The sequence below is a fragment of the Micropterus salmoides genome, unplaced genomic scaffold (genome assembly GCF_014851395.1).
Source record: "Micropterus salmoides isolate LMB-PRFRI ecotype aquatic unplaced genomic scaffold, ASM1485139v1 Ms_hic_scaffold_4, whole genome shotgun sequence".
Lineage (NCBI taxonomy): Eukaryota > Metazoa > Chordata > Actinopteri > Centrarchiformes > Centrarchidae > Micropterus > Micropterus salmoides.
Genome location: NW_024043372.1, coordinates 14354166 through 14366414, shown reverse-complemented (window position 1 = coordinate 14366414; position 12249 = coordinate 14354166). Strand labels below are relative to the sequence as shown.

General features: G+C 41.0%; 1 protein-coding gene across 1 annotated transcript in view; it reads left to right on the top strand.

Annotated features, from left to right (window-relative positions):
* The first annotated feature begins 426 nt into the window (after window positions 1–426).
* The window catches only part of asic1b (acid-sensing (proton-gated) ion channel 1b), a 161302-nt gene continuing 149479 nt past the window's right edge, over window positions 427–12249 (top strand). Inside the window, exons 1-2 of the mRNA XM_038697806.1 lie at window positions 427–2039; window positions 9426–9621. Of these exons, the coding sequence (XP_038553734.1) occupies window positions 1678–2039; window positions 9426–9621 (558 nt within the window). The 5' untranslated portion in view covers window positions 427–1677. The remainder of the gene's footprint in view (window positions 2040–9425; window positions 9622–12249) is intronic.

The following is a 12249-nucleotide window of genomic DNA, read 5'->3' as shown; positions in this document are numbered from 1 at the left end:
TAGGACCACACAAGGAACAATGTTCCATTGACAGTGATATATTTTGAGTCAATATGGTCTAAAATAGTATGTTTAATAAAATACCTTGCATCTCGGTAAAGCTTAATTTAATACAAAACTACCAGATTTCCCGCAGTAAGTCTGCAGTACATAAGTGCAAAATTGTTGTGTCTTCCGTATTGTTCATTTGTCTTTAAAAATGTTGCTTTGTTTTGCCATTCAGGGCCACCACACATAGCTAACGCTACTTCTGATGTTAACTTTAGGTGGGCACCCAGGTGGGCATACTTGCTTGTAGCCCAGCTAGCTTAGCATTGCCTTTTAAAACCCAGGTAAATGAAGTCACTTCACATATCATATAGATGATAAGGTATTGTTTTGTCACAATGTTGCTAAAATGAAACAGATAACTTTCACCAGTAGAAAGTAAAACTTCATTCTAGCTTAGGAATGACAGTAAAGGGACAGCGTTTAAGAAAATGGCTTATTTTTGAGTCATACTGTAGCTTAGTATCATCATGTAGCTTGTAATCTCAGTGCACTAACGGTTGCTCGCTTCTTGGTAAAACACAGGCATTGCTGAAGTGACACCAACGTTGGACTTCGTCACCCGGTGTAAAATACATGCCGTCCTATCCTATCCCCTGTTTGGAGCCAAAGTAATTGATCCTATTCCTGGCAAACAGCTACCGCCTCTGAGGTGGTTTCCCCTGAATTCATAACGCAGAGCATTTCAGGCGGGTAATTGCCATTTTCGCCCAGGTACACATTTTCCCCCACCAGAGCACTCTTATTCAAGGATAAACATATTGAAGGATAAACCAGCGCGAATCCAAATAAAACCGGAGAAATTATCCCAGCATTGTTGTGGAGGCAGCTCGGAGGAGGGGATGGAGGCAAGCAAGCGAGCAGAGGCGCACCGACGCAGCTACCTGACAGACCCGGCTCCTCTGTGATGCAGCTGTTTATGCTGGCTGTGAAAAACCACCCCGACGACTGCTTTTAGAACGCTAACGAGCGAGAAATCAGTGGCTATTTGTTATCTTGCACGTGTTGGGATCGCGGAGGAAGAGCAGGGAAAGCCATGTCGCCAGTCTACTCTAGAGAGAGAGTATACGATCGCTTTGATTTTCTAATTCAGATTTCCCCGTTTTCCTCGCCGATGTAGTTTGTGCGTTTGTTTTCTCAACCGTGATCTGTTTTGTGTATATATATATATTTTTTGCAATCCTGCCCAGTGTTTTTGTTGTTTTGTTGTGAGCGTGGAAGCACAATATCAACTCGGTAATAATACAGAAGTGTGCAAGGAGAGGACAGCATTGGCATCTATCCATGCGCGCTCCACACCGGGGTTTTTGTTAACTGTGACCCCAGCCGAGGTACAACACATGCTTTCCCTTATCTATACTTTCTGTTCTGGTGTAAGTGTTTTCATGTAAGGGCGCGGTATTTTGAGGTTATCTTGGCTAAAATGCTCGGAATCTCGGTGTATTTTGCCGGTTGTCAGTGACGCAACATCTCACACAGACTGCATGAGAAATGCATGCGTAGAAGGGCGTGAACTTGCAGGCACTAAACCTCCTTCCCATTAAAAAAGCATCATCTTATCTATACAGCCAGTTTACTCCGCTTGCAACCCCCTGTCCTTCATTTATCTAAACTCATTCCGGGGACATAATGGATCTCAAAGCGGACTCGGAGGACATGGACTACAAGCGGCCGGCTCCCATTGAAGTTTTCGCCAGCAGGTCCACACTGCATGGCATCTCGCACATGTTCACATATGAGCGGATGTGTATCAAGCGCAGCCTGTGGATTTTGTTCTTCCTGGGTTCCGTGGGTGTGCTGGTGATGGTGTGTGTGGACCGGGTGCAATTCTACTTCCAGTACCCCCATGTCACCAAGCTGGACGAGGTGGCCGCTCCGATGATGGTGTTCCCCTCAGTCACCTTCTGCAACCTCAACTCCTTCCGCTTCAGCCGGGTGACGCGCAACGACCTGTACCACGCTGGGGAGCTCCTTGCCTTGCTCAACGGCAGGTGTGTGTTTGTGTTTCCCATGTACTTTACCTGTGCGTTAAGGGCTCCCTGGAGCCTACAGTAGGTCTACCTGTTGGTATGCATGTTGTCAGAGTCAAGCTTGTCAACCCTTAATTGCTTTTATAGCAGACACCTCCTGACCTTTGATTTCCCATACCTATAGCTGTCAGTTTCTTCTGTCATGTAGGTTAAAATAAACTAGTATTCAGCACACAAACTCCCAAACAACCACACTGGCTTCTTGGATGATATGGGTTTGCCTTAGGAAAACCTTTCTGAGAGGATTTAGTAGTTGTTGATTCAAGATTTGATTGTGTCCACTGCACAATATGAGAGAATAGTCACAAGTCTGAAACATTTGGCTGAAACAGTGAAATGTTTAATTTGGGTACATTCTACTGCAGTTATCATAAAACCAAACTATTCTTTAAGCCCATAAAATTAATTGAGAACCATAACATCACTAAAATACATGAAACCACAGACTTCTGAAACTCCTTTAGATATTCTGTAAAGAGAAATGGTGCCGGACGCTTTACATGTTAGGACTAGCAGCTAAAATCCTAGCAGATTTTTTAACTTAGAGGAAACTTAATTTTGGTTTTCAGTAGCCTCGTGGAAATGCAACCCGCAAGTTTTGCTTCAGGGTCTAAATTGTCTCAGGTGAAATCTTATATGTCACACACAAGTGCAAAGCAGTGTTTTAACACCTGTCTCACTGGTTGTCGATGTTCGGCCACAGGGAGATGTGCAAGCAACATGGACAAAGCATGCAAAAGCTTTTAAGGCCCTTACTGAATATGAACTTGGACTGACCTTAGCCTGAGGTAACTGAGAGAGAGAAAAAAAGGCTACGGATGAAAGGTGGTGTGGAAAAGGTTCAGAATTGGAGTTGGTTATTTAAGAATGTAGTGACATTACAGATCATGTCAGCTAAAAGCCACACTTCACATAAGATGCTGTATTTATGAAACCCTATGTGACAATATGAAATATACCCCAAACATCCATCTGTTTAAATATGATGATACGGTATTTGATAAAACAAAAATGAGAAAAGAACACACTTTATTATTTACAGATCATGTGAATCACCCAGGTAACAGATAATGCCTGAGCTGTTTCTAAGTGGTTAATATAAAATGAAGAGGAAAGTGCCGCTGGTGTAATCCCTTGCGTCATCATTTTACAGCTGATGTGATACAAATATATCAACATTGGATAACTAGACAAGTAGATTTTTAAATCCCCTACTGAAAAAGTGTGGAGAGATGTGTGTGTATGATTCACAACTGCCGCTCCCTCCCTTTACACTTGTTGCTTTCTGCTGTGCTTTGATCATTTAGTCTTTCGGTAGCAATGACAAGCTCACCGTTGACTGTTGGCTGTTTCCTTTATTATGCCACCCTGCTTACTCTGATCACGGTAACCATTACAGTACAGATAATCGTTTTTGTGTCTGTATTCACACGAACTAACAAAGACACGGGCATACTGCAAAAATAACAGATCTGCAACATGCAAATACATCCAAATATACCATCTTGAACACATTAGTCAGTGTATCTTAAGCATGTTGATCCACACAGCTCTTCAGCCTAAGGTGCAGAATGACAGGATGAAATAAATCCTGTTCCCTGTTTTGATACTGAATATTGTTGCTCTGTGACCTCTATATGCATCCATATTACATATGATAACCTTACATTGCTTGGGGCTGCAGTTCTAGTACTTTGTATGGTATGGATTTCAAGCAGCATGTCTACATCCTACATGGATTAGTTTCTCTGTGTTTGTACCGTCAGTTGTCGTGGCAAACAACTAAAATAATCAACGTATGCTTCCACCTATTTGATTTATTAATTCAGGTTCAGGAAGATTTCCTATAAGAAGTGAGATGCACCTGAAAAAATAATAAGGGCTCTGACTGAACAAGAGAGAGGAAAACAGAAAAATTAAAAGCAGTGGCACTTTCTCCCAGTGACTTTGGAACAAGCTGACTTTAGATGGAGGGAGGGGAACTGCAAGCAGAGGCAATTAACTTGTGTCTCGTAAGCCGTGTGATGAACAAGTCTTTATCCCTGTGTAATTAGGGCTGTTTGTTAAGCTACAGAGTTGTCCCACTGATTAACACTCTCTCATCTCGCGCTGTTTCTTGCCCTCTCTGTTCCGTTTGGCCTTGGGGGAGATGCCCCCTTACTTTTTGCCCACTCAGAGATGAGAGAAAGTACGTGAAGTTTTCTTAAAAGATGACAATGTAAGTCTTGGTCTTACTCTCTTGACAGTCTCAGTTAAAAAAAGTACTGTGTGATGAGGACTAATGGGGAAAGGAAGGGAATTGGAAACAGCTTGAATCTAATGTGTAGGTAATAGAAGTTCTTAGGGTTTCCTGAAGATCCTGCTTTTAACTTAAACATCGATTGGGTAGAAAACATTTCACTGGGGAGCTTGTTGATATCAGGCGGCTGTGGGTTTTGTTAGATAATGGCAGAAGAAAAACACAGTGTCATGTGGCTGTGAGTGTCCATCACTGTCTCAGGAGGAAGCAGCAGGCAGTGATGCCAGACTGTCTGAGATGCTATGACGTTTATAGCCGAGCTACAAGTAACTTCATCTTAACTTACTCCACTCCAGCAGTTTCTGTACCCAAAAAAAAAATAAAAAATCAATCACATACTCATTGTGCTTTTTGCAGGTTGAAGTCACACTTGGCAGTGCAGAACATCGCAAGTAAATTGCTCAATTTGATTTTTATTATGTCGCAAAGGCAATTATATGATAATTAACAAAAGAAAGGTCATTATGGAAGAGGTGTTGGTTACGTGGCGTTTGCTGCCAGAAAGTGTCAGATCAGCTCAGGAAGGTCAGAGAAGCAAGTCTTCTGCTTACACAGTTCTCGAGCTTTAACATGTTTCCTGAGCTTGCAAACATGCTCCAAATTCACATGAGCGCTGTATAAATGGCCATGAAAATCTAACGGTCAATGTCTTTGACTGCATTATCGGCCTCAGCAAAGAACACTGGCCCCAATCAGGATTTGACTGGTGGGAAATGTGCTTGGGAGATGACACGGGGAGGCCGCATCATCATACAGAAAATATTTTTTTCAAATGTGGGTTCATTTACATTTATATTATGATTGTTCACCAGAGAGAAGATTATCATTGGGGAGGCGTAAGTAGGCAATTTAGTATTAGGACAAGGTTTTTAAAAGATCAAATGTGATCATGGCAAGGTGTTGCATGCTATTACTTTTCTATGATGTGTTATTTGTGATGTTTTTCAGTGAAATAGAGATTTATTTGGGTTCACTTCACCTCTCGGTGGCCCTTGTTTGCATTTCTATGATCTTGTCCAGAGTTGCATAATAACTGTGTCACAGGTGCACCATCATTAAGATGTGATTATCAAAACTCCAGGCATCACTGAAGTAATTCATTTTCAAGGACACTGCACAAACAATCCGATCCTCGTTAGTATATGAGTTTAATTAGCGGTAATTGGATAATTACCTGAGATTATATCAAGATGCGTGCATTGTTGTGTCACATAGCCTGTGGTATTAACACCAAATTAATACAATGGGAGTACGAGCTGCCATGAAGGAAGATCTGTTGTTAGGTTTTTGTTTTTTTACGGAGGGTGTCAAGTCCTGAGTGACCACAGTCTCACTGTCATAGTTCACTCAGAATCAGTGGTTGCTAGTATTTATTCACTCTTCTCATGGGGTGGCAAAGTGATGCAGATGCTCCTTCATTCGTTTTAGTCCTGGCAAGAAAATTAAAGTGCTTGTGGCCCATAATCCAATTTAGTCTCCCCCACCCCTACGTACTGTAGTGAGTTTACTGTGATTGCTTTAGGGAGCAGTGGCAGGGCAATATTAAAAATCTACCCATATTATTGTGATTGTATGCGCTTCAACTAAAGCCTCCTGACTTGAGGATCTGAGCACTGCGCCTTAAGTGCTCTCCTGGCAGCTTTGTGTTGCTTATAAGACAGAGGCTCAGGATACAATTCAATTAAGTTCAGAATATACCACAACAGTCTGTATCTTATTATTACAATAAAGCATGTCAATGTAGTGATGTTGTTCCAGTGTGGGCCAGAGCACCGCACTAGTTTTGAGCTGATCTTTTTTGTTTTAAAGACACAACCTGTTCTGTCAGTCACTGGCCTGTGAGATTTCACCTGCCATTTCCAGGCCCCCATGAATTTTTCCCAAACATTACCTTAATCTGCTCACACATTCACATTCATCACAGCTGGTGCTGAGCAATAACACTACATATTTTTAATTTGGCTTGATATAGTTTCAACAACACCCAAAAGTACTGAAGACAAAGTAGCAATTAATGAAAAACCTTTCTTGTGTTTGTCATTTATTTAATCTATGAGTAACTTGGTACTCTGCACTTGTCTGGTACTGGTGCTTATGCAAATTCTTCTTACATCCTTTTTGTTAAAAAGATAAATAAAAAGAAGAAAGATGTAACTCCTAATTAAGGTGGAAAATACAAAACATTATAGGCCCCCTTTACACCTGGCATTAAACTATTGGGTGATTGGATTGCAATCATATAGTGCTTGACAGCATGGAAGTACAGGTGTAAATGCACCCAGGACAAATTGTGAACCGATCGGCCAAACCACCTCCAGTGGTGGTCAGGGACTTTATGGTCTCAATCGTTAGTTTTAACTATTCTTTGATACAGCATGATATTCATTTAGTAAATTATGGTCCCATTTAAAGTAGATGATAAAGCAGAGTATGCTTTGGTGAGTGGTAGCTGTCACTCTTTTCCTTTAAAAAGTTGCGTTTTCCGTTCATAAAAGTTTGTAACATTTTGGTTGCAAGGAAACGATGTCAGGCAGAACTTCATTTTTACTCTTCTGGCTGAGCTATTACATCAGCACACTGCTGAAGAGAGCGGAAAACCAATCACGATGGAAAGCCGGCTCATTCAGAATGTTATTATACGAGAGGAGGATGTGACGTTCAGTTGTCTGGACAGAGCTATCGTATCTCGATCGTATCTCAATGTAGACACTGAAGATATTAAATGTAGTAAATTTTTAAGTTTAAATGTAATCAGGTTAAAATTATATCTAGATACAATCTGGATAAAAGATGCATTTTAATACAAGGTGTAAAGGGGGCCATAATCAGCCAGAGTTGATTTGAAGAGTTTTCTTTGAATTGTGGAGGAAGCTTGAGGGAGACATGTACTGCGTGGAAATACTGTTATTTTACTCAGGGATATTGACTGTTCAATCTTTATATTGGGGGGGTTATTGCATAAGTTGTAATCGTATTAAACTTGTGCAATATCGGTCATATTCTGCAAGCATTTAATTGGTCTTGGGTGCCGTATTACACCTGATATTTGATGTTTCAATGTTGAATTTAACGACAGTATTGCGTAGCACTCAATTCAACTTTTTGTCAGAACAGTAATACCAAATAGCAATACCAAAATTCTCTGTCACAGAGCTGTTAACTCTACTTCCAACATGAAGCATGAAGGATTCCCATCTGTCTTCAGTGTGATGAGCACAGTAGAGCGAAACAGTCCTCATTTCAAATTACAGCACATGCTGTCTCACATGGTGAATATTTTATTTCATTCTGTTTGTAACAGGTAAACAACACTGTAGCTGTGGTGGAACATATTACATTTTCTTGTAATTTGGTTGCGACCCAAGTTGAAAATACATCGCCAGTTGAATATTAAGGCAGTGCTCACAAAAAAAATAATGTAATATTTCATTTTTTATTCATGGATCAACTTACATTATTCCCATCATCAAGGGACAAAATCTTGTTCATGAGCACCGACAAAGCTTGACCTTGTGGAATTAAAAAAAATCCATTAAGATTTACCACCAATTATGGCTTGAAATAGTGCCCATATCCATGAGAAATAACTTTGCTGTCAGCGTCCACAAAGTCCTTCACAGATTTATTGTCAGAGGAGAAGGGTACGCCTTTGTCTCTCTCAGTCTCTTATGGTTTTCAATTCTAATTTTGGTTTCCCCAGCTTTAGGAAACACACAATTATTACAATAACACAATACATGAAGCCCATTATGAGAACCCCTTACCTTACTACTTTGCAGTACTCTTATTTGGTATAAGTAGAAGGAATGACTACCTTGTTGCTCAGTTAATTCAGTGCTATTCAAGCTGATAGACTCTGTATGTCCAAACAAATTATTCTCATACGTGTCTGTCAGTATTGCTTAGTGTTAGCACTCCATAATTTGGATGCTTGTACCACCGATGGCCCATTGCTCAGCAGGGGTCATCAATGGACCGTCTTTTCTCTGAGCAGGGCCACACTAGTTAATTGAGGTTAATTTGTATCTGTGAATGACTGTGAGCAGGTGCTGGAGGTTGGTGGTGGTTGTCAAGCAGAGCTATGTCATAAATGACTTCATCAGTGTTTTCTTTCTATTAGTATGCCAATTTTAGTTGAGTGTCTTTTAAGTTTATATTGATACATGCGAATGAATCATACTTTGACATGCGCTACCTATGCTTCCCTACATGATACATCTGATTTCGCTTTCCACTTGAAAAATTTTACAGCAGATGGTTTGTGAAGTTTTTTGCATTGATTTAAATGTCAAATAATTCACATACTCAGTTCTCAGTATACATAGTTCTCAGGATCCTCACTCAGCCTGAATTGCAGCATTATGAACATTGTTATGCTTACTATTTGAAATTGCTCTGCCACCACAGTTGATCCTAATTATTTGGCGGAATAATTAACATGCTTGTGTGAAAAGAAATAACTCCATCTTTTAAATGAGCCATTTTCTCCCACTCAGCACCACCCATGGTGACTGGCATGCTACAGCTAGGCTACCAGTTTCAGACAACATGTGGCTTATGCTGTGAGGTCTGGGAGAGCTGGCATGCGCGTACTCTATGTAACTTTCATTCAGTTAAAGGGTGAAAATGCTCTTTTTGCTGAATCTCTATTAATTCTTTACACATTAATCCCTATTGTACTGCCAAAAATGCTTGTCTGCCTGTCAAACTCTTTAAACGCACAGCTAAAAGTACAGCTCAAGTTGTGTCTTGCTCTACTGTGTATGGGAATTCCTCATGTCATGTCTTTTTACTCCTTTAGGGTTTTGTGTTGAAATTTTTTATTGTTGAAATGCGTTCTGTGAAAACTCAATAACTGTTTAGATGTCTGCTCTGTTGTTTGCTATTCATTTTTAAAGTAAGCCATTTTATGTTGGTTTTATACCAAAATTAAGAGATTAGACAATGGTGTATATATGAATGTGCTTCCTCTTGCCTTCCTCTTGCCTTCCTCTTGCCTTCCTCTTGCCTTCCTCTTGCCTTACTGAGTCCAGAACCTTCTCGTCCAGGTATGAAATCCGGGACCCACATCTTGTGGAGGAAAATGTCTTGCAGATCCTGAAAGAGAGGGCCGACTTTGACAACTATAAGCCCCGCCCCTTCAACATGCGTGAATTCTACGACCGAACCGGCCACGACATCAAGGACATGCTGCTCTCCTGCTTCTACCGAGGCATGGATTGCAGTGCTGAAGACTTCAAAGTGGTAAGTCAGGCGTGTCAATTGTTAAATGTCCTCTGCAGGGCAGCTGAGGCCTGCCAAGACGAGGGTCAGTTGAGCATGTTTGTATTACAAGGTCAGCGTTGATATAGTTTATTATATCATAACATCTATATAATATGACCTCTGTTGAGTAGTCATCGCCGAAGCTTGCTTTTGGGAAATGACATGGTGGGTTATATAAGGTAGTGAATTGTATAGGCTGATTTTTATGCTCATTTCAATCTGTGGGGTTCCGTCAGTCCAGATCCCTTTGTTCCCCCTCAGGATGGGACTGAGAACCATAATGTGCAGTGTAACAGACTTACAGGCCAAGAGCCATCTTATTATGGTGATACACACCATCTACAAGGCTGCTATGAGGGCCTGCACGCTGGCGTTAGTACAGTCTCTGAAAGGTTGAGCAATGCTCTCATAAAAGGCTGAAACTTGGTGTTCTGCTGTACCCTGGGTCAGTGCTTACACTTGCTTTATGACTAAGAAGTTAAAAAAATCTATTTCCGTTGGAGATCAGATACAGCAGCAGTTAAGAAAACTAAGCTGTCTGAAGCACATTGGTTTTACGTTGTTCTGATAATGTGGATATACTTGTCATCAGTTACTGTAATTCTTAATACAGCCACAATATCTGTTACTATTGACCTTCTTTTTAGTTAACACACTTACAGAAGAACAATATGCTGGTCATTTAATGTGTATTTCATTGTGTGTTTGTCACCATGACCCTTTTCAGTTCACTGTTACAGTTACTTTTGATTCAGATGAATAATCTTTAGGTTATCATTCTCATTTTCCTAATGTTTCTTGCTATTTTATTGTCTGAATAAGTAAGGCAGGTTCTGTACTGTACATTACAACATTAGTGAGGGGGGCCACCTTGTTGCACCATTTTTGTCTGTTAAATTATGCTGTGAAATTTCTGCAGTGTAAAGCCTTTAACCAGTTTAATAATTAAAATACTAAAGTAATTGATGCTGAAATGGAATTGCTAATAGATACAGAAGAAGAACACCAAAACATTTAGATGGACACAAGGCTACTCCAACCATAACTGAATTTAAGGGGACAAACTTAACCGTAACCTTAAAATAAAAAAAATGTCATAAGGCAATGACTTACCTAATGACCATAATCTATGCATTGTCATGCATTAGAAAGTATAATGTTATTATAATAATATATTTACATGTTACATTTATTTGGATAATCTGCCTACAGATAGTTTATTAGTAGAGATTTAGCTGTGTCACAAATTAAACCATTTTCTGATATTAGCCTACACCACTGTGGTTAAGGTTTGATTAGTTTGTGTATTCATTATAATTTCAGATAATAGTACAGGCTACAATATCTTACCATTAGTAGCCTAATATTAATTCCAGTTGGACAAAACAGTAGCTTCTGTGGGTTGTTTTCAGTCACTAAATTATATATTGTGCAAGAAAAACGTTGGTTATGTATTGTAACCCTTGATTCTATGAGTATAGGCGTAGCCCGCTAAGAGCAGTCGCTATTGGGTTCATCCCTGCACACATGCGCAGTCGTGAAGATTTCTTTCGTGCCCATGTGCCGTCCACCGGCCTCTCTCAGGTCCGCAAATCAGGTATGTAATACTAGCGAGACCAGAGATCTGCTCCCAAAATGTCAGCTTTTTGTTCTTCAGCTGACGCTGGTGGGACCAATTGGGCCCGCAGCTTAGAGGGCTATGCCTATACTCATAGAATCTGGGGTTACAATACGTAACCAACTTTTTCTATTTCGTATAAGGGCGAAGCCAGATGTAGTCAATGCCCACTGGACCACCAGCGGTCATAAGCAATAACACACCAGCGTACAGCACCCTAATCACATAATGCATGATAAGAGACCAAAATATAGTTCATTGTTTTCATCTGGTCTCAAACCAGGGACCTTCAATACGGAAGGCAAGAGTCTAATCCATTACACTGCGGAAACTGCAATACATGGCGATTGCCATCCGCGTTTAAAACAGATAACAGGATGGCTGAACCCATCACTCACATTCCTTACACCTGCTGCTGTGAAGGAATTGGAACGAGTGTTACGCATTGTAACCAGTCCCAAACACGAGCAGAGCAGGTGTGAGAGTGGAACAACACACACACACACACACACACACATCACGGCAACGGGGTGTGTGTGTGTGGAAAAACATCAAGCACACACGTATGTTGTGGGAACAGTAAGGACGGTTGTTACGCATCCTGGCAGTCCAACTGGAGCGCAACTAAGACCGAGGAGAACCCCAGAAGCCCATGGCAAAAGGAGCCTTTACCGGCTCCTTTACAGGGAAGGCTACGTGTGCGTAATGTGCCCCGAGCCAGAAGGTGGGGAATCAGCCTGGTCTCCAGAACATTCAGTGCTGAGTGCGTTAAGGAAAACCCAGATGCATCGCGTAGATAGAAATGGATAAAAGGACAGGGTGAAGCCCATGATGCCGCAGTGCAAATATCTTCCACAGCCATCCCACTGAACAGCGCTGTGGAGGATGACACGGCTCTTGTCGAGTGCGCATGGATGGTCCTCTGGTCCTCCCCAGCCACAACGTACACCTTTGTGATAGCCTCACACAGCCAATGTGCCAACAGTTGT